Below are 25,905 nucleotides of genomic sequence, written 5' to 3' on the forward strand. Positions count from 1 at the left end.
TATTGGTGAGACACTGCCTGGAATATTGTGTGCAATTTTGGTTGCTATGTTAACGGAAGGATGTGATTAAGCTATAGAAAATGCAGAAAAGATTCCTGAGGATGTTGTTGGCACTTGAGAGCTTGAGTTATACAGAGAGACGGGATAGGCTGGGAGTGTTGAAACATGGATGAATTAGGATGAAAGGCCTGTTTTCTGACTGTATAACTCTGTCTTTGTGATTAACAGAGTTGATATTTTGGATCGATGATTTTTTTATTGGTGTGCTGCAGGTGCTTTAACCTTGAAATTGGGCTCACAATGGTGGTGATCCTTTTGTGGGTCTCCATTTTGGAAGGAAATTTCCAGTGTCATGATTATTTTGAGTTTTTCTGTGAAATCTGTGTTACATATTGCCAAACAAATTGGTGTTATTTCTGCATCCCATGCTGATTTTTCATATATATAAATATCACATATTTAATGTTAATACTTAAAAAAAAAATCTGTGCTGGAGCTTTGGCAGATCCCTAGCCAAGGTCATTGCAAGGAGAATTAGTGGACATTCTTTGGTTGCATTGAAGCATGCTTTTCAGACAGTTGATGATAGTGCAGGGTAGCAAAAAGGGTAATGATATTCAGAATCTCTTGGGAAGGGTCAGAGCATAAAAGCATGTGTTTGTAGACCCAATTAGTATCAGAGCGTGGAAAAAATCTACAAGGACAAAACTGAAGACTCATTATCTAAATGTATTCACAACAAGGTGGATTAATTAAGATGAAATGGAAATAAATGGGTAGGATCTGATAGCAATTGTAGAAACGTAGTCATGCAGTGACCAAGATTGGGAATAAAATATACCAGGATACTTGTAGAATAAGAAGACTGAATGGAAAGGGAAGAAGCTCTTTTAATAAACAATATGATAAAGGCAGTTGATAGAATTTTGACTTGGAAAATCAGGAAGTAGAATGTTTGGAGTTTAGAAATATGAGTGTGGGTGCTATCTTTAGGCCCCCAAACAGTTGTGATAATTTAGGGCAAACCCTCTTAAGCTCATCATCCCAACTGGGCTACAGGCTGCTGACAGCAGTTCATTGTCGTCCTCTGTCCCGGGCCTGTGTGTGATGTATGTATGTGTGTATATACATACAACAATATTATGGAGGATTTATTTCTAAAGTGTATAGGGAACACTGTTTGAGATCTAATGTTTAGATTATTATGTTGATGAATCTTTGAGGGGATAGGCCATTTTAGACTTTGTATTGGGCAATGCGAAAGGGTCAATTAATATTTGGGTAAATTGGCCTTTTGGGAAGAATAGTCCAAATATTATAGAATTTTATATCAAGATTGAAAGTGGTTAAAACCAAAGAACACTGCAGAGGTACGAGGTATGAATTGGGAAACTATTGTGCTGAATGAGCAACAAATAATCTGCTAGGGGAACACAGCAGGTTGAATGGCATTTGTTGGGTGGGTTTGGATGGAGGGGGGAGGAGGAATTGTCAGCATGGAATGAGCATATGAACACATAGTTTACCGCAAATTTATCCATTTTAAGATGCACAACCCCACAGCACAAGTGGATCATTCATGGCTAATAATACATTAAAAGGAGTACAGTTGAGCACCTTTATCAGAAATTCCAAAATTCAAAAGCCTCCAAAATCTGAAAATTTTTTGAGCGCTGACATGACATCACAAATGGAAAATTCCACAAGGTGATGTGCAGATCTCTGCACACTACAGATAGTTCTGAGAACCGACCTCGCATAAGTAATGAACAGAAGTTAATGAAAAATAAAAAAATCATTGTAACAGTGAAAAATGAAGATCTTGAGGATGTATTGAAAGAGTGGATTCATCACCGTTGGAGTGAACATGTGCTGCTTAATGGTATGTTGATGTTGAAACAAAGGTCTATCACAATAAACTGAAAATTGAAGGTTGTTGTGAATATTCAGCAGGCTGGTTGCAGAAATTAAGAAAAGGCACGGCATTAATTTTTTACAGATTTGTGGTGATAAAGTGTCTGCTGATCATGAAGCAACAGTGAAATTCATTGAGGAGTTTGCCAAGATCGTCGCTGATGAAAATCTAAGATGCTATATGGCTGAATCAGTGCGTATGTGTGATAAGCAAGTGTGAGACAAAGACTGCTTATCGGTAGCACATAAATTTGAGTTGGGAATGATGACGATGTCACTGACTGTCCACCTGGGCGGCCTAGATAGTGATAGCTTTTAAAAAAAAATTATATAAAACTACCTTCAGAGTATATGCATAAGCTGTATATGAATTTTGTGTTTAGACTTGGGTCCCATCCCCTAGGGTATCTCATTCTATACTGCAAATATTCCAAAATCTGAAACATTTCTGGCCCCAAGCATTTTGGATAAGGGGTGCTCAACCTGTGTTATGTGAAAAGGAAACACCCAGTCCCTTTTGGGAAGGAGCAGTAAGCTTGACGACTGAGGTAGTTTAAAAAACTAAGAAGGACAAAAGATGGATAAGGAAAAGGTAAAATATTGACAGGAATCTCATGGGCACGATTAAAATGGGCTGTTAAAACTTTACATATATGTAAAATGGAAACAAATTTAACGCAGGTTTCTTACAAATTTGGGAGAAGTTATAGTAGAAAATAAGGACAGAAAATATTTTTTAAAGTAAAAAAAATTGCAGATGCGGGAAATCTCAAAAAAAGAAATTCATAGAAAATTCATCGTTTGGCTCTTTTAGAATTGATGAGGATAAAAAGTTGATGGCACAGCAAGGGTGGAGCAAAGGGAATTTTTCTGATCGAAATCTTGTTGAAGTTGGCATAAGCTGAAGTGTGATCCATTGAATGTGGTTACTGGTGGGGTCATTTGTACTTGCATTATAATAATCATACTGATAACTGGTGAAAGATATATTGCTTTATTCAAACTCTTAATTGCAAAGAAAATGAGCAATTTCACAGCCTGTATATTACTTTCTCTAAATCCCAGACTACAGATTTCTCCTTTGATTGTTGATCTGAGAATCTCGTGGTTTCGGGGCTCAGTAAAGAAGTAAATCCTGTTTGTGAGACCCATCCCACTCCTATTCCTCCTCTTCCTCTCAAGTGAATCGTTGATCATCCAGTCTAGAACTAGATATTTCATCCCCCTTTAACTCATTGCAGCTGACTATTGATTTCTGCAATTTGATCTCCATTTTCCACTTTAGTTGTGTTGCATCTTTTATTGGTTCTGAGCCAGTCACCTACAGAGGTATGATTGACGTTTCCTGACAGTCTATATCATGACTTTGCACTCCAAATGCATTTGACCAGGCCTCAGTACTAAGGCACTTTTCTGCCTTAGGCTAGGCCTCTAGTTATTGCATTCCCTCAAAGTTGCAATGTTAGTTAATGGGCTGGTTAAGAAGGTATCTGGTTTGCTGAGTCTCATTAGTTGGGAAGTTGTGTTCAAGAGCCATGAGATAATGTTGCAGTTCTGTAAAACCCTGGTTAGAGCACACTTGGAGTATTGTGTTCATTTCTGGTTGCCTCATTATAGGGATGATACGGAATCTTTAGAGAGGGTGCAGAAGAGATTTGGTTGTTAATACAAAAGATGCATTTTACCATGTTTCGATGAAAATGACATTTAGATCTGAAGCTGTCTGTGGCAATTCCTTCAAGAAGCTTACCACAATCTTTTCATCGATGCGTTACCTTCATTTTGAATTTCTCATCCTTATTTACAACACTCCACATTCTGTTTTTTTTCTTCCTGCATTATCACCCTTGGATGTCTGCTGTCTTCCAATTCTGGCCTTATGTTTACATTTGCATTTAAGGTTTCCACCAACAGGTGGTTGTCCACATTTGCCAGACCCTTCAGCTTTGGAATTCTGTTGCTAAACCCCTTAACTCCTTTGCCTCTAATTTTTGGACAACTTTGAAAACCCATCTGCTTTAATATCTTTTAAATTGGATTTTAATTTAATTTAGTAAAAATCATGTGAAGCACCTTTGGACTGTTAGAAGTCCTGTGCAATATAGATTGATCTTTGCAGTGCTCATTCAGTTTTCAAAAGTTAGAAACGATGCCTGTGCAAATATGTGATGGCCATTTCTCAGGTTCAGTTTCTCCTCCAATTTAAAAAAAAAAGATAATATATATAAATTCAATATTCTTGAAAACTATTTAATACTTCATGGTTGCAATATGTTACTAAATTTGTATTTCCCATTTACTTCCGCTTCTGGACATGTAAACTTCTTCGAAAAAGTATGGTGAGGTACTGCCAAAGGAAATTAGTTATCAAAGTATGTATATATGTCACCATATACTACCTTGAGATTTACTTTCTTGTAGGCATTCACAGGAAATACAATAGATTTTATGATCATATTGTGCATGTATGAAATTACTTAGATATGTTTTCACTTGTAGAGAGTCCAGATTCCTTGGAATGTAGAAGATTGAGAGGAGATTTGATTGAGGTATACAAAATTATTAGAAGTGTAGGTAGAGTAAATGCAAGCAGGCTTTTTCCACTGAGGTTGGATGGCTATATAACTAGAGGTCAGGGGTTAAGGATGAAAGGTGAAAAGTATAAGGCAAACAAGAGGGGAAACTTCTTCACTCAGGTGGTCATGAGAGTGGAGCAAGCTGCCAGTGCAAGTGGTGCATGTGAGCTTGATTTCAACGTTTAAGTGAAGTTTGTATAGGTACATAGATGTGAGGGCTATGGTCTCAATACAGGTCGATGGGAAGAGGCAATTTAAATGGTTTCAGCCCTGGCTGGATGGACGAAAGGGACTGTTTCTGTGCTGTACTTTTCTATGACTCTTAACAGTTAAGAGTCTGTAATTACAAGGGCATTACCAGTAAATCTCAATATCAATTCTGAAGAAATTTTGCCAAGTAAATGGTTACAATGTGAGATTTGTTTTGACATGGAACAGTTGGATGAATAGCAGAGATGTTGTTCAAGGGAAATATTAGGCCTCTATGAAGGAGAGAAGTTTCTGGAAGAAGCGTTAAGTGAAAAGGGATAGGAAGTGGCTGGCATGGAGCATAAACACCAGTAATTGCCCATGTGGAGAGTTGACGTGTTTCTTTCATATTTTGCAATCTGCAGAGCAGCTTCTCCTTTCTGTGTTAAGGAACAATGCACATTGAACTTCTGTTATTCTAATTTTATATGCATTTGCTTTGAGAAGATGTTGATTTTAGGGGACTTCTTTTTCCTTCCCTTTTTGACATGAAGATTGGTAGCTATCCTCTACTTGATGGGTTTGGCAATTTGGCGCACCAGGAAACATAGCACAGTTATGCATCTTACCCCTTTCACACAAAGTATTTAATTGGAATTACCAGTGGAATAATGCTTTGTAACCAAGTTCTTGTATTTGTCAACTTGAATTCCTATTTAAGTTCCAACAGTTATATTGTTTGATTGCTGGTTTGTACTGCTGCTAGGTGTGAGTCAGCTCAAAAGCAAGTGGCTTGCATTTGACTCTGTTTATGATTGGGCACTTGGCTTCCATTCCAATGATGGGTTTGGTGGACAAGTACTCTTTGAGGATATGGAGTGCAGAGTTGGAGTTAATTTACCTCATGTTGTTCAAGTGACTGGAAGGTTTACTTTTGTGGCCAGTTTTCTTTTCCTGTTTCAGCAGACCGCACCCCCCCCCCCCCCCCCCCCCCCCAGCATGGTAGTCTGCCAAGATGACGGCTTGACAGTTTCTGGGCATTGAGTTTAAGAACAGTCGTTAGTTGACTTGCTACTAGGATAAATCTACGCAACTGTTCTAACTGAGATTACTGGCTGTCTACCAGCAGGAAAATCTAGCAATTTTCCAGCCGTTTTTCAAATCAGCAACCTTCTATCCATCTCCCCCATTTCACGTACATCTGCTCTCACTCCATCCTCCCGCCACCCCACTAGGAATAGGGTTCCCCTGGTCCTCACCTACCACCCCACCAGCCTCCGGGTCCAACATATTATTCTCCGTAACTTCCGCCACCTCCAACGGGATCCCACCACTAAGCACATCTTTCCCTCCCCCCCCCCCTGCATTTCGCAGGTGTCGCTCCCTACGCAACTCCCTTGTCCATTCGCCCCCCCCCCATCCCTCCCCACTGATCTCCCTCCTGGCACTTATCCGTGTAAGCGGAACAAGTGCTACACATGCCCTTACACTTCTTCCCTTACCACCATTCAGGGCCCCAAACAGTCCTTCCAGGTGAGGCAACACTTCATCTGTGAGTCGGCTGGGGTGATATACTGCGTCCGGTGCTCCCGATGTGACCTTTTATATATTGGCGAGACCCGACACAGAGTGGGAGACCGCTTTGCTGAACACCTACGCTCTGCCCGTCAGAGAAAACAGGATCTCCCAGTGGCCACACATTTTAATTCCACATCCCATTCCCATTCTGACATGTCTATCCACAGCCTCCTCTACTGTAAAGATGAAGCCACACTCAGGTTGGAGGAAGAACACCTTATATTCCGTCTGGGTAGCCTCCAACCTGATGGCATGAACATCGACTTCTCTAACTTCCGCTAATGCCCCACCTCCCCCTCGTACCCCATCTGTTACTTATTTTTATACACACATTCTTTCTCTCACTCTCCTTTTTCTCCCTCTGTCCCTCTGAATATACCCCTTGCCCATCCTCTGGGTCCCCCTCCCCTCTTTGTCTTTCTTCCTGGACCTCCTGTCCCATGATCCTCTCGTATCCCCTTTTGCCTATCACCTGTCCAGCTCTTGGCTCCATCCCTCCCCCTCCTGTCTTCTATCATTTTGGATCTCCCCCTCCCCCTCCAACTTTCAAATCCCTTACTCACTCTTCCTTCAGTTAGTCCTGACGAAGGGTCTCGGCCTGAAACGTCGACTGTACCTCTTCCTAGAGATGCTGCCTGGCCTGCTGCGTTCACCAGCAACTTTTATGTGTGTTGTAACCTCTATCTACAGATTGATTTGCGTTAGGGATTCAATTGAACCCTTTCCCAACCTGTGTTCCTCAGCTACAGTCAGCTGCAAAGCTCTTTCCCCCCTCCATTGAACACATCTACATGGAGCGCTGTCACGACAAAGTATTATCTGTCATCAGGGACTCTCACCGTTGGGCAGGGCGTACAGGAGCCTTGGGTCCCACACCACCTTTTCTCATTGAACTTATGTTCCTGCTTATACAGACCAATTCATTACAACAGTGCATTGAGGTAGAAAAATGGGTAAAACAACAAGAATTCAGAATCAGGTTTAATATCATCAGCATATGTCGTGAAATTTGTTGTCTTTGTAGCAGCAGTACAATGCAATTTGTAGTAATAGAGGAAAAACTGAATTACAGTAAATATAGTTAAATAAGTAGTGCTAAAATAGAAATAAACGTAGTGTTCATGAGTTCAATATCCATTCAGAAATCGGATGGCAGAGGGGAAAAAGCTGTTCCTGAATCATTATGTGTGTGCCTTCAGGCTCCTGTACCACCTCCCTGATAGTAACATTGAGAACAAGGTATGACCTGGGTGATGAGAGTCCTTAATGATGGATGCCGTCTTTCTGAGGCACCACTCCTTGATGATGTTCTTATACTACAGAGGCTAGTGCCCATGATGGAGCTGAGTAATTTTACAAATCTGCAGCTTACTTAGATCCTGTGCTGGTACTCTCCCTCCCCTGTTTCCACCCCCCCAACCCCCATACCAGACAGTGATGCAGCCATTTAGAATGCTCTCTACGGTACATAAAATAAAGCGCTAGAGTTACAGGGAACGTGTAGTTCAGGTAAACAATAAGGTGCAAAGTCATAATGAGCTAAATTGTGCAGTGAAGATTCCATTTTATGTACCAGGGAACCTTTCTTGTAACAGCAGAATAGACAGGTTCATGTAGATTGTGGTCCACTATCCGGTTATCAGTTAAAATACACAAGGGTTATGCTAAAGTCAGATGTCAGGATTGCTGTTGGAGTTGTAGCATCAATATATTCATTTTGTTGATCTTGCCTTCTTGCTGGAGAAGGTTTCACATTAAAGAATAAACTGCAATGTTGCACCGTTGGAATTTCTCCAGTGCTACATAATTAAATGTTGACATGCATTTGACTTTGGATAAGCCAATGTGTTGTCACCTTTGCACATGAAAGGACAGCCTATTGCTGGTGATGCTAGTTGAAGGCCTTACTGTGACCAAAATGTAGAATTCTTTCTTGATAGCAAACAGATTCCATTTTTTAATTGATGCCATTAACTTAATCCTGTCTGTAAGTTGGAAAATGTACACAAATCACATGAAATGTTAGCTGTACCCTGTTGTAATGAAGATACTAAAAACACATAAGACTGATTAGAATGAACAATGCTTAAAAGTGGAGAGGAGGGAGGAAATTTGTTTTGCTGTTCGTTGGACTTCTGAATTTAATAATATTGCAGGAGCTTGTCTGTATGTAGAGAGTGCCTGTTTTTTTTTAAAAAAGGTATCCGTAGCCTGGAAGGGAGTAGGCAGCCTGTAATTCTTAATGTCCATATGAGCAGGAGATCATGATGTCAGTGCATAGCATCTCAGTATTGCACAGACAAGTTGAACTAAGTTTTTTCCTCATAAGCACAAGAGGTTCCGCAGATGCTGGTTATCTCAATCAACACACAGAAAATTCTGGAGGAATTCAGCAGGTCATGCGGCAGCTATGGAAATGAGTAAGCAGTCACCATTTCAGACTGAATCCTGAAGAGGGTCTCTGCCCGAAACGTTGAATTCATTTCCATAGATGCTGCCTGACATGCTGAGTTCCTCCAGCATTTTCTGTGTGTTCTAGCTTTTCTCCTCTCTAGCGCTGGCCTTCAACTCAGATCTCTCAGACTAAGACTTGAAATCAAGTAAAAATCTGTGTAATGGAGGCTTGTCTTCTTCCAGAGCAAATATTTTGCATGAGTTTGTATTGAATAATTTACCAGGCTTGGGGAAGATATTAAACTGAATTTGCAAGTTCTCTTTATTTGATATTTGGATTATATGTGGGTGTATAGTAGAATTGTGCCTCAATACAATTCATGTCCTCAGGACAGGAGGAAAAGAAATAAAAAGGAAGTATTTAAATGTGAGTACCTCACCTTTGTTTATACTATTAATGATTTGTTTCCCCCTCTTTTTCTAGTTAATCAAAAGACAGATGAAGAGCGGACGTGAGCAGGGACACTTTGTAAATACAGCGTTTTGCTCTTGGATATCATAAAATTTGTGGTCTATTATAGCAGCCTTGACCATGTCAGTGGATATGAATAGCCAGAGTTCTGATAGTAACGATGACTATAATGGAGACTCTGAGGAGGAGGAAGAGGATCAAGGGGATATGCGTGACTATTATGATGGGGTAGCGAATGATGTGGAAGTGCAAGGTGCAGACTCCTTTGATCCAGAAGAATACCAGTACACGTGTCTGTCGTACAAGGAGTCAGAGAATGTACTAAACGAACAAGTTGACTCAATGGCAGATGCTCTAAAGGTAAGACTTTGGAAGAGATTTAGTAATGCAAGTCTGATTATTTTGATATGTCAGGGGTCTTCTATTAGGGACTGCAAAGCTGTTGTTCTGATGGATTTTCAGTCTTAATGTTATTGCATGTGTCACGTTTCATAATGGCATAGTTACTTGAGTAGCAGCATCTGAACTATGAAATGTGTGTGCACTGAATTGATAGCAGGCAGTCGGGCAGGTAGATTCCTACCTCCACTTGCTGTGCTTTTCAACACACTTTAAAAGTTGGCATTTTCAAAGTTCAAAGTACATTTATTATTAGAGTATGCACACATTTTACAATCTTCAGATTCGTCTCCTTACAGGCAGCCACAAAACAAAGAAACTCAAAAGAACCCATCTAAAAAAAAAAGACCGTCAAATATCTGATATGCAGAGGGGGAAAAAAAAAACAAATTGTGCAAACAATAAAAGTAAGCAAATAGTTTTCAGAAATGAAATTTTATGAAAGTGAATCCACAGACACGAAGCCAGGCATCACTGCAGCTGGAGCAGGCCACAACCTCAGTTCAGCGCAGAGCGGAGTAAATGTCGTGGAGCACTGAGCAGAACCACTTGTGCTTTCTCTTATTTCTTAAGTGGTCGTTATCTTGCAGTAACTTGGAATCATGACAATACAGGGCCATTTGTACAATGGCTTTGAAAGAACTATACTTTCATTTCGAGTCATAAAGTATTTTCATTCTTGTGTCACGTAGAGTAGCAGTTAGTACACTGTTATTACAGTGTCTACGACCCAGGTTCAATTCCGCTGCTGTCTGTTAGGAGCTTGTATGTCCTCACCAAAAGCCACATTCCAAAGATGTGCATTTAGGGTTAGCGAGTTGTGGGCATACTATGTTGGCACTGGAACCTGTTGCAATCAGACCTGTATCTACCACTTTGGCTGGCAGCTCATTCTCCACTCGCATCACCCTTTGTTCAGCCTCTCCTTGTAGCTAATATTCTCTAATCCAGACAGTATCCTAGTAAACCTCATCTAAACCCTCATGAAAGACTCTAAATCTTTTTTGTAATAGGGCAAACAACTGCACACAATACCTTAAGTGTGCCCTGACCAAAGTTTTATATAACTGCAATATGACGTGCTGTCTCATGTACTCTATGCCTATAGTGAGAATACTTTTAGGTAGGTATGGACTTGGACCAAGCTCCCTCTGTGTGCGAATGCTCTTAAGGGTCCTGCCATGATCTATATACTTTACCCTTTCATTTGACCTCCTGTAGTGCCACACCTCACTGTGTCTGCCCTAAGATATGTACTAATTTGTAGCTAATTAATCCATCTGTGCAACTTCTGTGATCTCAGCCAAGAATGTTTTCAACTTTGGTTTCTGGGCAGTTCTTAGTGCTTTACATAACCTGGGAGTGTTTATACTTATTCAGGATGGTGTGTGACTTGGAGTACAGCATATGAAAGAGCAATTCTCCTGCTTGGAAGATGATGTTAATAGGCAATTTTTGTGGTCTGGACTTATGTGACCTGGCATCAATCAGGTCCCAAAGCTGGACATGTGTTTCAACCTGTACTTCCACCTGTTTATTTTTCCCAGTTTATTTATTCTTTTGTGGGATGTGAACCCTGCCTGCAGTGCCGGCTTGATTATTAACCTGCAATTATACCTGAACTGAGATGGTGGTTAAGAGTCAACCACATTGGACCTGGAGAAACAACTCACTCACACATGTAAGAATGGCAGAATTCCTTCCCCAAAGGATTTTCCTGAACCCACTGTTAATGATAATCTCTGATATTCCATTTTTCAAACTGAGGGTGAGAATTGAATTCAGATTTATCTCTGTTCCATTAAGTTAGATGGATATTTATTACTTTGGGATGAGGTCACTTGGTCAGTGGCTGGCCTTCTGTGATTGAATAGATCAAATTAAAATTTGGTTTTCAGTAGTGTCTAGGAATATGTTTGTATTTTCTTTAAATTTTGTTACAGCAAATGTTGATTCTGTGCTTCACAATTCAGTTGCTGCCTGACATGAGTATTTCTAGCATTTTCTATAATTTTGTCCTGATCGATTCTATTGTCTTGTTTCAATGTTTTAAAGTACTGATGCATGTTAATTTAATCTTAGAGTGATTCAGTGTATTTTGAAATCTGCCTTGTTTTGGTAACAGTAAAAATGCAAACTTGTGATTCTTGTTTCAGTCAGAATTTTGTTGTCAATTAACGTTGGGGCTAATTTATTTCTGGATTATTTCAATATTGTGACTGCTTCATTAATCGATGAGATCAGCAAATTTAGGATCGTCAAACAGTCCTGTGATTTGCAGTTCCTGTGTTTTAAATAGCTCTTCCTCCTGCTCTGTAGTCCTATTTCCCGTCAGGTATTCATTGGCCTTTTCTCAGACAGATAACAGTAGGAGCAGCAGTAGGCAATTCACCACTTGCACCTGCTCCACCATTCAACATGATCTTTTATATTGCTTTCTTTCTGTCCTACATATTCCTTGCTTTCCTTGCATCCCAAAATCTACTGATCCCAATCTTGGTGTACTTAAAACCTTAACTTCTGCAGTCATGCAGAAAATCCCAAAGATCCAGAAGATCCCAAAGATCTAGCCTCTGAGTGAAGTTATTTTGTCTCACCTCATTCCTGGATGGTGGAATCCAGAATAATCTGCTCTGTCAAGCCCTGTAAGGAGTTTATGTTGATAAATGACCCATCATCCTTTAAAACTCTGAAAAGCAGAGGCTCGATCTGCAGAGTCTCTTCCAGAGGACAGTTTCCTCTCTTACCCATCCTCAAATATCCCAGGAATCAATCTGATGAGCCTTTTGTTACCCCCTTGTCTATTGTAAATGTTTTTCGTTTGGTAGGGAAATTACACCAAGTGCAGTTTTAATAGTGTCCTGTATGATCCTAGTAAGACACCTTTACTCTTGTGCTCAAGCTGACTTGCAATAATGGTCTACTTTACCATTTACCTACCAAATTGCTTGCTGTACTGGCTTGTTAACTTTTTGTGGGTCATGCGTGAGAACATGCAATCTATCCTGGATAGTTTTTCATCTCTCGTTGCTTATGAAATACATAGCTTTTCCTCACAATACATGGCCTTTACTGTATTGTCTCCTCAGCTTTTTTTCTGCAGTCCTGCCGGAGGCTCTTGGCCTGAAATGTCAACTATATTCTTTATCATTGATGCTGCCTGGCCTGCTGAGATCTTCCAGCATTTTGCGTGTGTTGCTTTACTGCATTATATTCATCTGCCATGTCTTCACCCATTGACGTGATCTGTTTTTATTTCCAACATCCTACTCACACGATCAGCATATTTAGACTTACTGAGCATGACAACAAAGTGTAATCTTTTGAGGTAGATCATAAACAGCTTGGAACCCTAGCAGTGATCCATTAGTCTTAGTACAGCTAAATGTGACCTATGCCCATGGATGAATTGTTGTTTCTTTTTGGTGTAGTGCTCCCAATCCCATGTGCTTGGATTATTTCGTAATCTTTTTGGTGCTACTCCAGTATTTAAAGGCTTAGATAAAGTGGATGTGGACAGGATATTTCCTACAATGGTGAGTCTAGGATCAGAGGACACAGCCTCAGAATACAAGGACACCCTTTAGAAAAGAGATGAGGAGGCAGTTCTTTAGTCAGAGGTTGGTGAATCTTTAGAATTCATTGCTACAGGTGTCTGTAGAGGCCAAGCCATTGGGTATATTTAAAGTGGAGGTTAATAGTTTCTTGATTAGTAACGGTGTCAAAGGTTATGGGGAGAAGGCAAAGGAATAGAGTTTAGAGGGATAGTAAATGGTGGAGGAGTCTTGATGGGCCAAATTTTCTAATTCTGCTCCTATGTCTTATGGTCTCTTGGTACTTTATTGAAGAGCATTTTAAAGTTCAAATTCATTACATGAAATGGTTTTCCCCTTATCTGTTCTTCAGTTAAAATGACAAACTCTTAACAGATTTGTTAAACGTTTTACTTTCTTAAACCCAAGGAGGAGGAGCAGGAGCTTTGTTAACGCAAACTAGTATTACATCAGTTTCTTGAACGTTGTTTTTATCTTGATTGAATTCTTTTTAAGCTAAAGGGTGGGGAGGGGTGGGGTTCATAGTAAACAGTTTTTTAGACTGTTTCAACTGAATGTGAATTGTTAGAGCTGCTTGGCAGATTGAGGATATTTCATCACACCCTTGACTTTGTGCCTTTTAATAGTTTTGAACTGGATGATGAGTCATTTGCCACAGGATGTCCAACTTCTGTAACAACAGTGTTTGTGACTGATCCAAACACGTTTCAGGTTAACATTGGAGAATGTTTTGCTATTTGGAGCCTGGCATCTGTGATGCAAGTAAACCTGGCCATATCAGTCCAAGCCTTGACTGAGTTCAGAGTCAACACATTAGTGGATGTGGAGTAGCAAGTAACTTGCACCATATATTCACCTCCCCACTCTCACTGCGACCCAATTATCTGTGCATGCTATACTATTACAGTCAGGCCCAACACAAGCTTTTGGAATAACAGCTTATCTACAGTTTTGATACATTGCAGACTTTCAGAACTGATTTTGAATTCTGGAACTTTAGGTAGATTGCTTTGGGTAAACTTTGGGCAAGTCTCTCCAGGCTGGACATTCCTGCCTGTCATCATTCTGTGATTTTTGGCTTGGCTTTGCTCTTTCTTCTGACTACTTGGGAATATTTCACAATTTTGCAATTAACAATAGACACCACAAAGAGATATAATCTCATTCTAAATGCCATATCAACTCATTTCTCAGAGGTATTCTCTTTGTTCCACCCAGAACATTTTGTAGCATTTTCTATTTTAACTTCATATTTAAAGTTTGTTTTGCTTTTTTTTTAGTTCATCACCTGATGATGAGATATTTTTGGGGGACATGTATGAATCCTGATAGATTTCTGCTTCCCAGTTGCTCCAGTAAAGGTGGTTGCTGTGGATGTTCTCAGTAGTTAGCATTATGCTTTTTTAGAGTGGTTGGCAAATTGTCTGGATGATTATTTGTGCATATCCTAAAGTCTGGGATTATGAGCTACTTTGGCAAAAATACCCATTTTGTTACTCCTTACAAAATTGATGCAGTTTGTGAGACAGCATATCAAATGTCAGGGCAAGGTGACTAGTTGGAAATTAAACTATTGTTGACCTTGTATGATATTTGCAGCCAGAAAATCCAACTGAAGGCAATAGAGGGAGAGGGAAAATAGGCTGGTGTGAATGAAGTGTATTTATTGGACATTGCAGCACACCAATGTAAGTATAAGGACATCCCTGAAGATGTGGAATTTCTTTAGCAAGATGGTGGTGGATAGGTGGAATTAATTGCTATAGACAGCTGAGAAAGCCATGTTATTTCATCTATTTAAAGTGGAGGTTGATAGGGTCTTGATTAGTAAAAGCATAAAAAATTACAGGGAAAATGGCAGAGCGGGGTTGAGTGGGATAATCAGCCATGCTGGAATGGTGTAGCAGACTTGATGGGTTGAATGGCTTAATTCTGCTTCCATGTCTTATGGTCTTATGGTGTAACAAGACAATAATCTAATTTGAAGTTTATTTTCTGGCCTTCACTCGCCTAATAGCTTTGAACAGAATTATACAAGCTAGAAGCGAGGGACCTCGGACACAAGGGCTAGAAAATTACACTTGGCCCTCCTTATCCGCGAGTTCCGCATGCGCGAATTCAACCAACAGCGAGTCGGGAAAACCCGGAAGTTCCCTCTCCAGCACTGGTTGTTCGAGCAGTGTTTGCCTCACATCTCGTTCGTTCGTTACTTTGTTTCTGTGAAAAAAATGCCTCCTAAAAAGCAATTACGTGGTCAAAGCAATTCCTCAAAGGCTAAGAGGGAGCCTAAAGTGCTATCTTTCGCCGAAAAATTAGAAATATTAGATCTGTTGAAAAGTGGCATGTCGCATTCTGAAGTGAGCCGTAACGTCGGTTAGAATGAATCGAGCGTACAATAAAGCAGAAAGAAGCTGAAATTCGTGGAAGTGTTAGTGCTAGGGATGGCTGGTTGGCAGCGTAAAGCGCTACAGCCTCAAGAACTTAAAGGTCAAGGGAGAATCGGCATCGGCTGATGCTGAGCCGGAATCAGCGTTCCCAGAAGAGCTACGATAGTTGTGTCTATACTGAACATGTACAGACTTTTTTTTCTTGTCATGATTCCCTAAACAATACAGTATAACAACTATTTACATAGCATTTACATTGTACTGGGTATTATAAGTTAACGGAACAGAAACACTGAGGGCGGCGGGTCCTGTGGTGCCCTGGGCCCTAAAGTAAGTCCATCCGCACTGAGCCAGGTTAAATAAGGGACTTGAGCATCCGTATTTTTTGGTATCCGCGGGGGGGGGGGGGCGGTGTCTCGGAACCAATCCCTCGCGGATAAGGAGGGCCGACTGTACTTGTTTTCATTTTGCTGGTATTATATTTGGACCACATTTCCTAAGTTGGTGCTGGAGGCAAGTACTCTTACAATATTTAAGAAGTCTGTCAGATTCAAGTTGATCATCACTAACTTGTGTGACATGAAATTCCCATTCCCATTCCAATATATTGGTTTATGGCACCCTTTCCTCCTCTACTGCTGCGATGCGGCCACACTCAGGGTGGAGGAGCAACACCTTGTATTCTGTCTGGTTAGCCTCCAACCTGATGGCATGAACACCGATTTCTCAAACTTCCAGTAATTGCCCTCCTCCACCCTTCACCATTCCCATTCCTATTTCCCTCTCTCTCCTCTTCTCCTTACCTGCCCATCACCACCTTCTGGTGCTCCCCCCTTATTTTCCTTCCCTGATCTTCTGCCCTCTCATCAGATTCCCCCTTATCCAGCCCTTTATCTCTTTCACCTGTCAGCTTCCCAGCTCTTTACTTCATTCCTCCCTGTCTCCCTTTTTCAGTAATCATCTGCCACCTTGTACTACTTCCTCCCCTCCCTTCTTGCTCTAACTTCTCATCTTTTTTTCCAGTCCTGATGAAGGGTCTTGGCCTGAAACATCAACTGTGTACTCTTTTCCCTGGATGCTGCTTGCCCTTCTGAGTTACTCCAGCATTTTCTGTGTGTTGCTTCAATTTCCAGCATCTGCAGATATTCTCATCACTGACATGAAATTTGTTGTTTTACAGCAGCATTTCTGTGCGAATACATAAAAACTACTATAAATTTTGAAATAATAGTGTAAGTGAAAGGAGTAATGAGTTAGTGCTCATGGACCATTCATTATGTCCCACAGTGACTGTGGGTCATGCTGAGCAGAAAATCTGTCGGTATTTACTGACTTATCTCAGCTGAAGGAGCATTGGTCAGGAAAGTCAGCAGTTGCTATTCAGTGCGATCCTGCCGTAGATTGACAGGAGCTAGGCACAGAATTAATCTCAGCTCTGAGGCTGTCTAGCTGCTCAGTTAAATTAACATAAATGATCCTGAGATGGTCCTCTAATCTGAGGAAAGGCATTCTTGCCATAGAGGGAGTACAAAGAAGGTTCACCAGATTGATTCCTGGGATGGCAGGATTTTCATATGAAGAAAGACTGGATCGACTAGGCTTATACTCACTGGAATTTAGAAGATTGAGGGGGGATCTGATTGAAACATATAAAATTCTAAAGGGATTGGACAGGCTAGATGCAAGAAGATTGTTCCCGATGTTGGGGAAGTCCAGAATGAGGGGTCACAGTTTAAGGATAAGGGGGAAGCCTTTTAGGACCGAGATGAGGAAAAACTTCTTCACACAGAGAGTGGTGAATCGGTGGAATTCTCTGCCACAGGAAATAGTTGAGGCCAGTTCATTGACTATATTTAAGAGGGAGTTAGATATTGCCCTTGTGACTAAAGAGATCAGCGGGTATGGAGAGAAAGCAGGTACGGGGTTCTGAGTTGGATGATCAGCCATGATCATACGGAATGGTGGTGCAGACTCGAAGGGCCGAATGGCCTACTCCTGCACCTGTTTTCTATGTTTCTACCTCTTGAACTGGCTAACATTTAACCTGAAATGCACACCACAAGTTTCCTGAGCTCCTCTTGTTTTCTGTGCGACAGTTTATAACAGTGAATACGATTGGAATAGCAGCCCAGGGAATTGTGATGGCTGGCACAAATGTCTTTTAGGGGGAACCTGGATTAACACTGGAAGGTGAAGGGATGAGAAGGATGTGTTGATACTGCAGAATGAAGAAAGGTGGAGGGATCTTTTGTGAGGTGTGGATACTGTTCCCAGTTGTTAGCTTGAATTGCTGGCTTCTGTACTGAAAACAGTATAAGAGGTTTACGATGTTGATTGTGAGTAGTGCTTTGTTTTACTTGTTCTCCTTCATTTTTGCTTTCTTGTTCTCTTGTTTTATTATGCTTACATTACATAAGCAGCTTTACCTGCAAATATGCAAAATCGAATGCTATGGGTGTTGTAGATCTGAAAGGGTAAACTGCTGGAAGCACAGTTGGGCAGCATCAGTGCAGTGATAAACAGTTCCATTTTCAGCTTGATGAGTTTTAATCAGAAGGGGAGAGAACCATAGAACATTACAGCACAGAAGCAGGCCTTTTGGCCCTACTAGGCTGTGCCAAACCATTTTTCTGCCTGGTCCCACTGACCTGCATCTGGATCATATCCCTCCGCACACCTCTCATCCATGTACCTGTCCAAGTTTTTCTTAAATGTTAAAAGTGAGCCCGCATTTACCACTTCATCTGGCAGCTCATTCCACACTCCCACTACTCTCTGTGTGAAGAAGCCTCCCCCAATGTTCCCTTTAAACTTTTCCCCTTTCACCCTTAACCCATGTCCTCTGGTTTTTTTTCTCCCTTAGCCTCAGTGGAAAAAGCCTGCTTGCATTCACTCTATCTCTACCCATCGTAATTTTGTATATCTCTATCAAATCTCCCCTCATTCTTCTGTGCTTCAGGGAATAAAGTCCTACCCTATTCAACCTTTCTCTGTAACTCAGTTTCTCAAGTCCCAGCAACATCCTTGTAGACCTTCTCTGCACTCTTTCAACCTTATTAATATCCTTCCTGTAATTTGGTGACCAAAACTGTACACAATACTCCACATTCGGCCTCACCAATGCCTTATACAACCTCACCATAACATTCCAACTCTTATACTCAATACTTTGATTTATAAAGGCCAATGTACCAAAAGCTCCTTTACGACCCTATCTACCTGTGACGCCACTTTTAGGGAATTTTGTATCTGTATTCCCAGATCCCTCTGTTCTACTGCACTCCTCAGTGCCCTACCATTTACCTTGTATGTTCTACCTTGGTTTGTCCTTCCAAAGGGCAATACCTCACACTTGTCTGTATTAAACTCCATCTGCCATTTTTCAGCCCATTTTTCCAGCTGGTCCAAATCCCTTGGCAAGCTTTGAAAACCTTCCTCACTGTCCACTACACCTCCAATCTTTGTATCATCAGCAAATTTGCTGATCCAGTTTACCACTTTATCATCCAGATCATTGATATAGATGACAAATAACAATGGACCCAGCACTGATCCTTGTGGCACACCACTATTCACAGGCCTCCACTCAGAGAAGCAATTCTCTACTACCACTCTTTGGCTTCTTCCATTGATCCACTGTCTAATCCAATTTGCTACCTCTCCATGTATACCTAGCAATGGAATCTTCCTAACTAACCTTCCATGCAGGACCTTGTCAAATGCCTTACTGAAGTCCATGTAGACAACATCCACTGCCTTCCCTTCATCCACTTCCCTGGTAACCTCCTGGAAAAACTCTTAATAGATTTTTTTAAGCATGACCTACCATGCACAAAGCCATATTGACTCTCCCTAATAAGTCCCTGTCTATCCAAATACTTGTAGATCCTATCTCTTAGTACTCCTTCCAATAATTTACCTACTACTGACGTCAAATTTACCAGCCTATAATTTCCCGGATTACTTTTAGAGCCTTCTTTAAACAACAGAACAACATGAGCTATCCTCCAATCCTCTGGCACCTCACCCGTAGATACTGACATTTTAGATGTATCTGTCAGGGCCCCTGCAATTTCAACACTAGTCTCCTTCAAGGTCCAAGGGAATACCCTGTCAGGTCCTGGGAATTCATCTACTCTGATTTGCCTGAAGATAGCAAGTACCTCCTCCTCTTCAATCTGTATAGGTTCCATGACCTCACTACTTGTTTGTCTTATTTTCATTGACTCCATGCCAGTTTCCTTAGTAAATACAGATGCAAAAAACCCATTTAAGATCTCCCCCATTTTTTTTGGTTCCATACATAGCCGACCATGCTGATCTTCAAGAGGACCAATTTTATCCCTTACTATCCTCTTGCTCTTAATACACCTGTAGAAACTCTTTGGATTATCCTTCACCTTGATTGCCAAAGCAACCTCATGAATTCTTTTAGCCCTCCTGATTTCTTGTATTTTTTTGCACTTTTTGTACTCCTCAAGCACCTTATTTTCTCCCTGTTTCCTTTACATGTCATACATCTCTCTTCTTCTTTATCAGAGTTCCAGTATCCCTTGAGAACCAAGGTTCCTTATTCCTATTCACTTTGCCTTTAACCCTGACAGGAACATACAATCTCTGCACTCTCAAAATTTCTCCTTTGAAGGCTTCCCATTTACCAATCACATCCTTGCCAGAGAACAACCTGCCCCAATCCACACTTTTTAGATCCTTCCTCATTTCTTCAAATTTGACCACCTTCCAGTTTAGAACCTCAACCCGAGGACCAGATCTATCCTTGTCCATGATCAAGTTGAAACTAATGGTGTTATGATCACTGGAACCGAAGTGTTCCCCTACACACACTTCCGTCACCTGTCCTAACTCGTTTCCTAATAGAAGATCTAATATTGCATCCTCTCTAGTTGGTACCTCTATATATTGACTTAGGAAACTTTCTTGAACACATTTTACAAATTCTAACCCATCTAGACCTTTAACAGTATGGAAGTCCCAATCAATATGTGGAAAATTAAAATCCCTTACTATCACAACTTTGTTTCCTGCAGCTGTCTGTTATCTCTCTGCAGATTTGCTCCTCCAAGTTTTGCTGACTATTGGGTAATCTATAATACAACCCTATTAATGGGTCATACCTTTTCTGTTTCTCAGCTCCACCCATATGGCCTCAGTAGACAAGCCCTCTAATCTGTCCTGCCTGAGCACTGCTGTAACATTTTCCCTGACTAGCAATGCCACTCCGCCCCCCCTCCCCCCCCGCTCTTCTTCTTTCACGTCTGAAACATCAGAACCCTGGAACATTAAGCTGCCAGTCCTGCCCCTCCTGTAGCCAAGCTTCACTAATATCTATAATGTTGTAATTCCATGAGTCAATCCATGCCCTCAGCTCGTCAGCCTTCCCCACAATACTTATTGCATTGAAATAGACACACCTCAGAAGATTATTACCATTGCACACAACCCTTCTATTTATGACTTTGCATGAACTTTTAACATCATTTATTTTCACCCCCGCTCCACTATCTGCTCTGGCACTCTGGTTCCCACCCCCCTGCAAATCTAGTTTAAACCCTCCCCAACAGCCCTAACAAACCTCCCTGCAAAGATATTGGTCCCCTTGTAGTTAAGGTGTAACCTGTCTCTCTTGTACAGGTTCCACCTGCCCCAGAAGAGGTCCCAATGATCCTGAAATCTGAAACCCTGTCCCCTACACCAGTTCTGCAGCCACATGTTCATCCGCCAGAGCATCCTATTTTTACCCTCACTGGCACGTTGCACAGGTAGCAATCCTGAGATTACCACCCTCGGGGTCCTGCTTCTTTCTTTCTTTTTAAATCTTTTTATTGAATAAGTATACAAAAAGGTAAGCCATAAAGGCACTAATACACTGTTAGAATATAATAAAATTACAGGAGGTATTAATACAAAAAAAATGATACAAACAATGTAATTTAAACATAACATACTAAGGTAACATAATAGTATACTAATTTTTATATATATATACACCAATAGAGAAAAGGAAAAAAAAAACCCCAAAAAAACCACCGTGCAACTAACTAAAAGCAAAGCAATGGGCTAACTTGGAACCAAGCAGAGTTAAAAAACTTAAAATCACGTCCTCAATCCTGACCTCCATTAAAAACAGTAAAAAAAACAAGAAGGGTATATAAATATGGAGCAAAAAAAGAGGAGAAAAAAAAATTACATTAAATGAAAATATTGAATAAAAGATCTCCAAGTCTGTTCAAATTTAAGTGAGGAATCATAAAGATTGCTTCTAATTTTCTCCAAATTCAAGCATAATATCGTCTGAGAAAACCAAAAAAAGGTAGTTGGAGCATTAAGTTCTTTCCAATGTTGTAAGATACATCTTTTCGCCATTAAAGTAAAAAATGCAATCACTCTACGGGCTGAAGGAGAAAGATTACTGGAAATTTTAGGTAATCCAAAGATAGCAGTAATAGGGTGAGGAGAGATATCTATATTCAATACCTTGGAGATAATATTAAAAATGTCTCTCCAAAAAGTTTCCAGAGTAGGACAAGACCAAAACATATGAGTTAAAGAGGGTCCTGCTTCTTAACTTCCTACCAAGCTCTCTATACTCACTCTTCAGGACCTCCTCACTCTTTCTTCCTACATTATTGGTATTGATGTGTACCATGACATCTGGCTGATCACTCTCCCACTTCAGAATGCTGTGCACGCAATCAGAGACATCCCTGACCCTGGCCCCCGGGAGGCAATAAACCATCCGGGAGTCTCTGTCACAACCACAGAACCTCCTTTCTGTACCTCTAACTATCGAGTCCCCTATCACTACTGCTCTCCTCTTCTTCCACCCTCTCTCCTGCACTGCAGAACCGGACTCAGTGCCAGAGATCCCGCTGCTGCAGCTTGTCCCAAGTAAGTCATCTCTCTCCCGCCCCCCCCCCCCCCCCCCAACAGTATCCAAATCTGTATACTTGTTGAAGGAAATGGCCACAGGGGAACCCTGCTTTGCCTGCCCTTTCCCCTTCCGTTGCTTGACGGTAATCCAATTATCTGTGCACTGCTCCTTTGGCATAATTACCTCCCTGAAGCTACTTATCTATAAACTCCTCATTCTCCCGAATGATCCGGAGATCATCCAGCTTCTGCTCTAGTTCCCTAATGTGGTTTGTTAGGAGCTGTAGCTGGATGCACTTCTTGCAGGTGAGGCCTCCTTGACTTCCCACATCCTGCAAGAGGAGCATTCCAACATCCTTCCTGGCATTCTCTCTTACTCTAAACAAACAAAACAGAACTTACCGGAACCTACCCTTGCCTCTGTTTGTTCACACTGAAACCTGTTGAGCCAAAGCCGTCCCACTCTGCTCCCTCTCACTGTGCTGCTCGCTGCTCCGCTGGAGAACTAAAGTGACAGGTAACTGGAATTGGATCTGTGGATTGAATGGAGGTGTTGTGCAAAGTAGTTTTCCAATCAGTATTCAGTTTCCTTGATGTTTAAATGGGGATGCTGGTTTAATCAAGAGAACAGCTGAATTTTCATTTTGTTCTTAAGTGCATCACTCTGACTAGGGCATAGGCCTGCAATAGTAGTTCCCTGGAGTCCCTTGTCCTGGACCAGTTTTTCAAATTGTCTCCAGGCGTCGTCCATCGTTTTGGTGTATCCTTTTTCAGGGATGAGGTCTTTGATGCTTCTATTAACATTACTGTAGCATGGGGTTTTTACGGGATGGGGTTGCCAGCTCCATACCCAACTCCCCTTTCGCAGCCACGCTTGGGACTGTCCATGGTAGAGTTCTCAACTCCTTTAATATCAATAAACCTATCAATTTCTGCCTACAATATGAAGGCAGAAGAGGCCTCAGATGCTGGAAATCTGGAACAACAAACAAAAGCACTGGAGGAAGTCAGCAATTTGGATAGCATCTATGGAAGAATAGGACAGTTGACATTTCAGGTCAAGACCTTTCATCTGGGTTCCTCCAGCACCTTTGTATGTTGCTCTGTCTTCAGTGTAACCATACCACTAGAATAGCAAATTATAATGACTCACTGGAGTCTGGGTGAAGAGATTTCTTTGCAAAAGTGGCCATATACTGAGATTGGGACTTTTGGATCAATAGTCCCCAGACAGGTAAACGTCAATTCTGCATCCACCTGACAGGGCCCCTAAGACTTAAAAAAAAGTTTGAAGTAAGTTTATTATCCAAGTACATATGTGTCACCATATACTACACTGAGATTCATTTTGTTGCAGGCATTCACAGTACAACCAAGAAATACAACAGAATCAATGAAAAACTACACACAAAGACTAAGAAGCACCAATATGCAACAGATAGGCTGTGTAAATAAAAACAATCAAAAAAAATAAAGAAAGAAATAATACTGAGAACATGAGTTGTAGAGTCCATAAAAGTGAGTCCGTAGATTGTGGAATCAGTTCAGTGTTGAGGTGAGTGAAGATATCCACATTGGTTCAGGAGCCTGATTGTTGTTGGGCAATAACTGTTCTTGAACCTGGTGTTCAAGGAACAAAGGCTGTTGTACCATCTCCCTAATAGCAGCAGTGAGAAGAGAGCTTGGCCCGGATGATGGGGCACTTGATGATGGATACTACTTTCTTGTGGCAGTTCTCCTTGTATTGTGTTCAATGGCAGGGAGTGCTTCTCTTTTGTTGGACTGGATTACTTCCACCACTTTATGTAGACTTTTCAGTTCAGTCAGTGGTGAAGCATGATCTCATTAAACAGCAGAAAAGATTAAACTGCAGAGTGTAGTCTGCTCTCTATTTTCCTGAAATTTATGGATATTTAAATATACCAATATCAGTATTTATCACAAACACAAAATACTCTGCAGATGCTGGGGTCAAAGCAACACTCACAACACTCTGGAGGAACTCAGCAGGTCGGGCAGCATCCGTGGAAAAGATCGGTTGACGATTCGGGCCGGAACCCTTCGTCAGGACTGTAGGGGGAAGAGGCAGAGGCCCTATAAAGAAGGTGGGGGGAGGGTGGGAAGGAAAAGACTGGTAGGTTCCAGGTGAAAAACCAGTAAGGGGAAAGATAAAAGGGTGGGGGAGGGGAGGCAGGGAGGTGATAGGCAGGAAAGGTGAAGAAAGAATAGGGGAAAACATAATGGGTAGTCGAGGGAGGTGATAGGCAGAGTGACATAGGGATAGGGGAAGGGAGGGGGGGGGAATTACTGGAAGTTGGAAGTTCAACTATGTGATAAACAGTATTTATCACCTTTGGCTGGGAAGGCAGCCAGGTGAATGCTGGAACCACCAAGTCTACAGATGAGCTGAAGTCCGGTAGAGTCGCGGGTAGAAAGGAATAATGTTGATGGTGCTGATGTGTGGACATGAACCAAAGTTTCAGACTGGCATAGTTTCAACAGAGAAAGATGCAGTTGGTAGTGTAACACTCAGCTCTATCAACCCACGTTCGTCTAGGGGAAACTGCCACCTGCCCGCCAAACTCTGTCTCACGTTTGCATAGATGCTGTGTGATGCACTCCGGTACAACCCACAATGTAAAATATCAGGCAGTACACAATGTACGTTTAAACGATTACACTTTATAAATTTTACTGTGACAATGGGGTTAGTAGAGAAACAAAAATATAAAATAAAAACGCGCCAAGAATAGGGATTATACAGTTCTTGCACAACGTTGGAGCTCATGCAATCTCCTCGATCCACCATTTGATTTTCTCCGAACTCCACGACCCTCGGACTGGGACCAACCCTGTGATCTACCAGCGCGCGTCCCACATGTCCTTCCTCTTTGCCTCTCCTCGCCGATCTCCCACGCACTCACCCAGGTTCCTACGCATACAGATAGAATAACATGACTTCCATTGGTTAGTTCCCCGTTATCTATAACTATAACCCAAACATTTCAGCTACAAAGAACATTACCTCATCAGTTAACATTACAGAGAAGTCATTTCATTATAGCACTACAGAGAAGCCATCTTATTGTTAGCAGTTAACAGTTACCATTGCCATTAATATTGAGAACATTAACATAATACATTAGTTATGGATTTGATTTTAGTTATGGGACCATTGAGAATTAAAGCATGAAAACGAGTACTTCAGTCCACTGAGTACATGCCAATCATCAACTGCTTGTTTATAGTTAATATTACAGCATTTTTTTCTAGTTCTCTCCGTATTCTCATGTCAAATTATTCTTAGTAAGAGGCCTGGCAATCTCTTGTTAAGTGTGTAGTTCACCCAGCACTCTTCAACACTAATTGAGGTTCTCTTTGTAGCAGCATGGATTTTGTTGACATGTTTATTAATTGGTATCAATGGATGCTCCTTTTGGCATAAGGCAAAGCAGCAGAATTGGGCCATTTAGCCCATCGAGTCTGCTCCACCATTTGATCATGGCTGATTTATTCTCTCTCTCAAACCCATTCACCTGCCTTCTCCCTGA

General features: G+C 41.2%; 1 protein-coding gene across 2 annotated transcripts in view; it reads left to right on the forward strand.

Moving 5' to 3' along the window:
• The window catches only part of arih2 (ariadne homolog 2 (Drosophila)), a 94,593-nt gene that overhangs the window by 5,399 nt on the left and 63,289 nt on the right, over positions 1-25,905 (forward strand). The window contains exons 1-2 of one of the 2 annotated variants that reach the window (XM_072280290.1): positions 1,528-1,882; positions 9,136-9,483. In XM_072280290.1, the coding sequence (XP_072136391.1) occupies positions 9,244-9,483 (240 nt within the window). In that variant the 5' untranslated portion in view covers positions 1,528-1,882; positions 9,136-9,243. Of the gene's footprint in view, positions 1-1,527; positions 1,883-9,135; positions 9,484-25,905 lie in introns of those variants that run through there. The other variant, XM_072280289.1, reaches the window with a different exon arrangement.

The sequence above is a fragment of the Mobula birostris genome, chromosome 16 (genome assembly GCF_030028105.1).
Source record: "Mobula birostris isolate sMobBir1 chromosome 16, sMobBir1.hap1, whole genome shotgun sequence".
NCBI lineage: Eukaryota > Metazoa > Chordata > Chondrichthyes > Myliobatiformes > Myliobatidae > Mobula > Mobula birostris.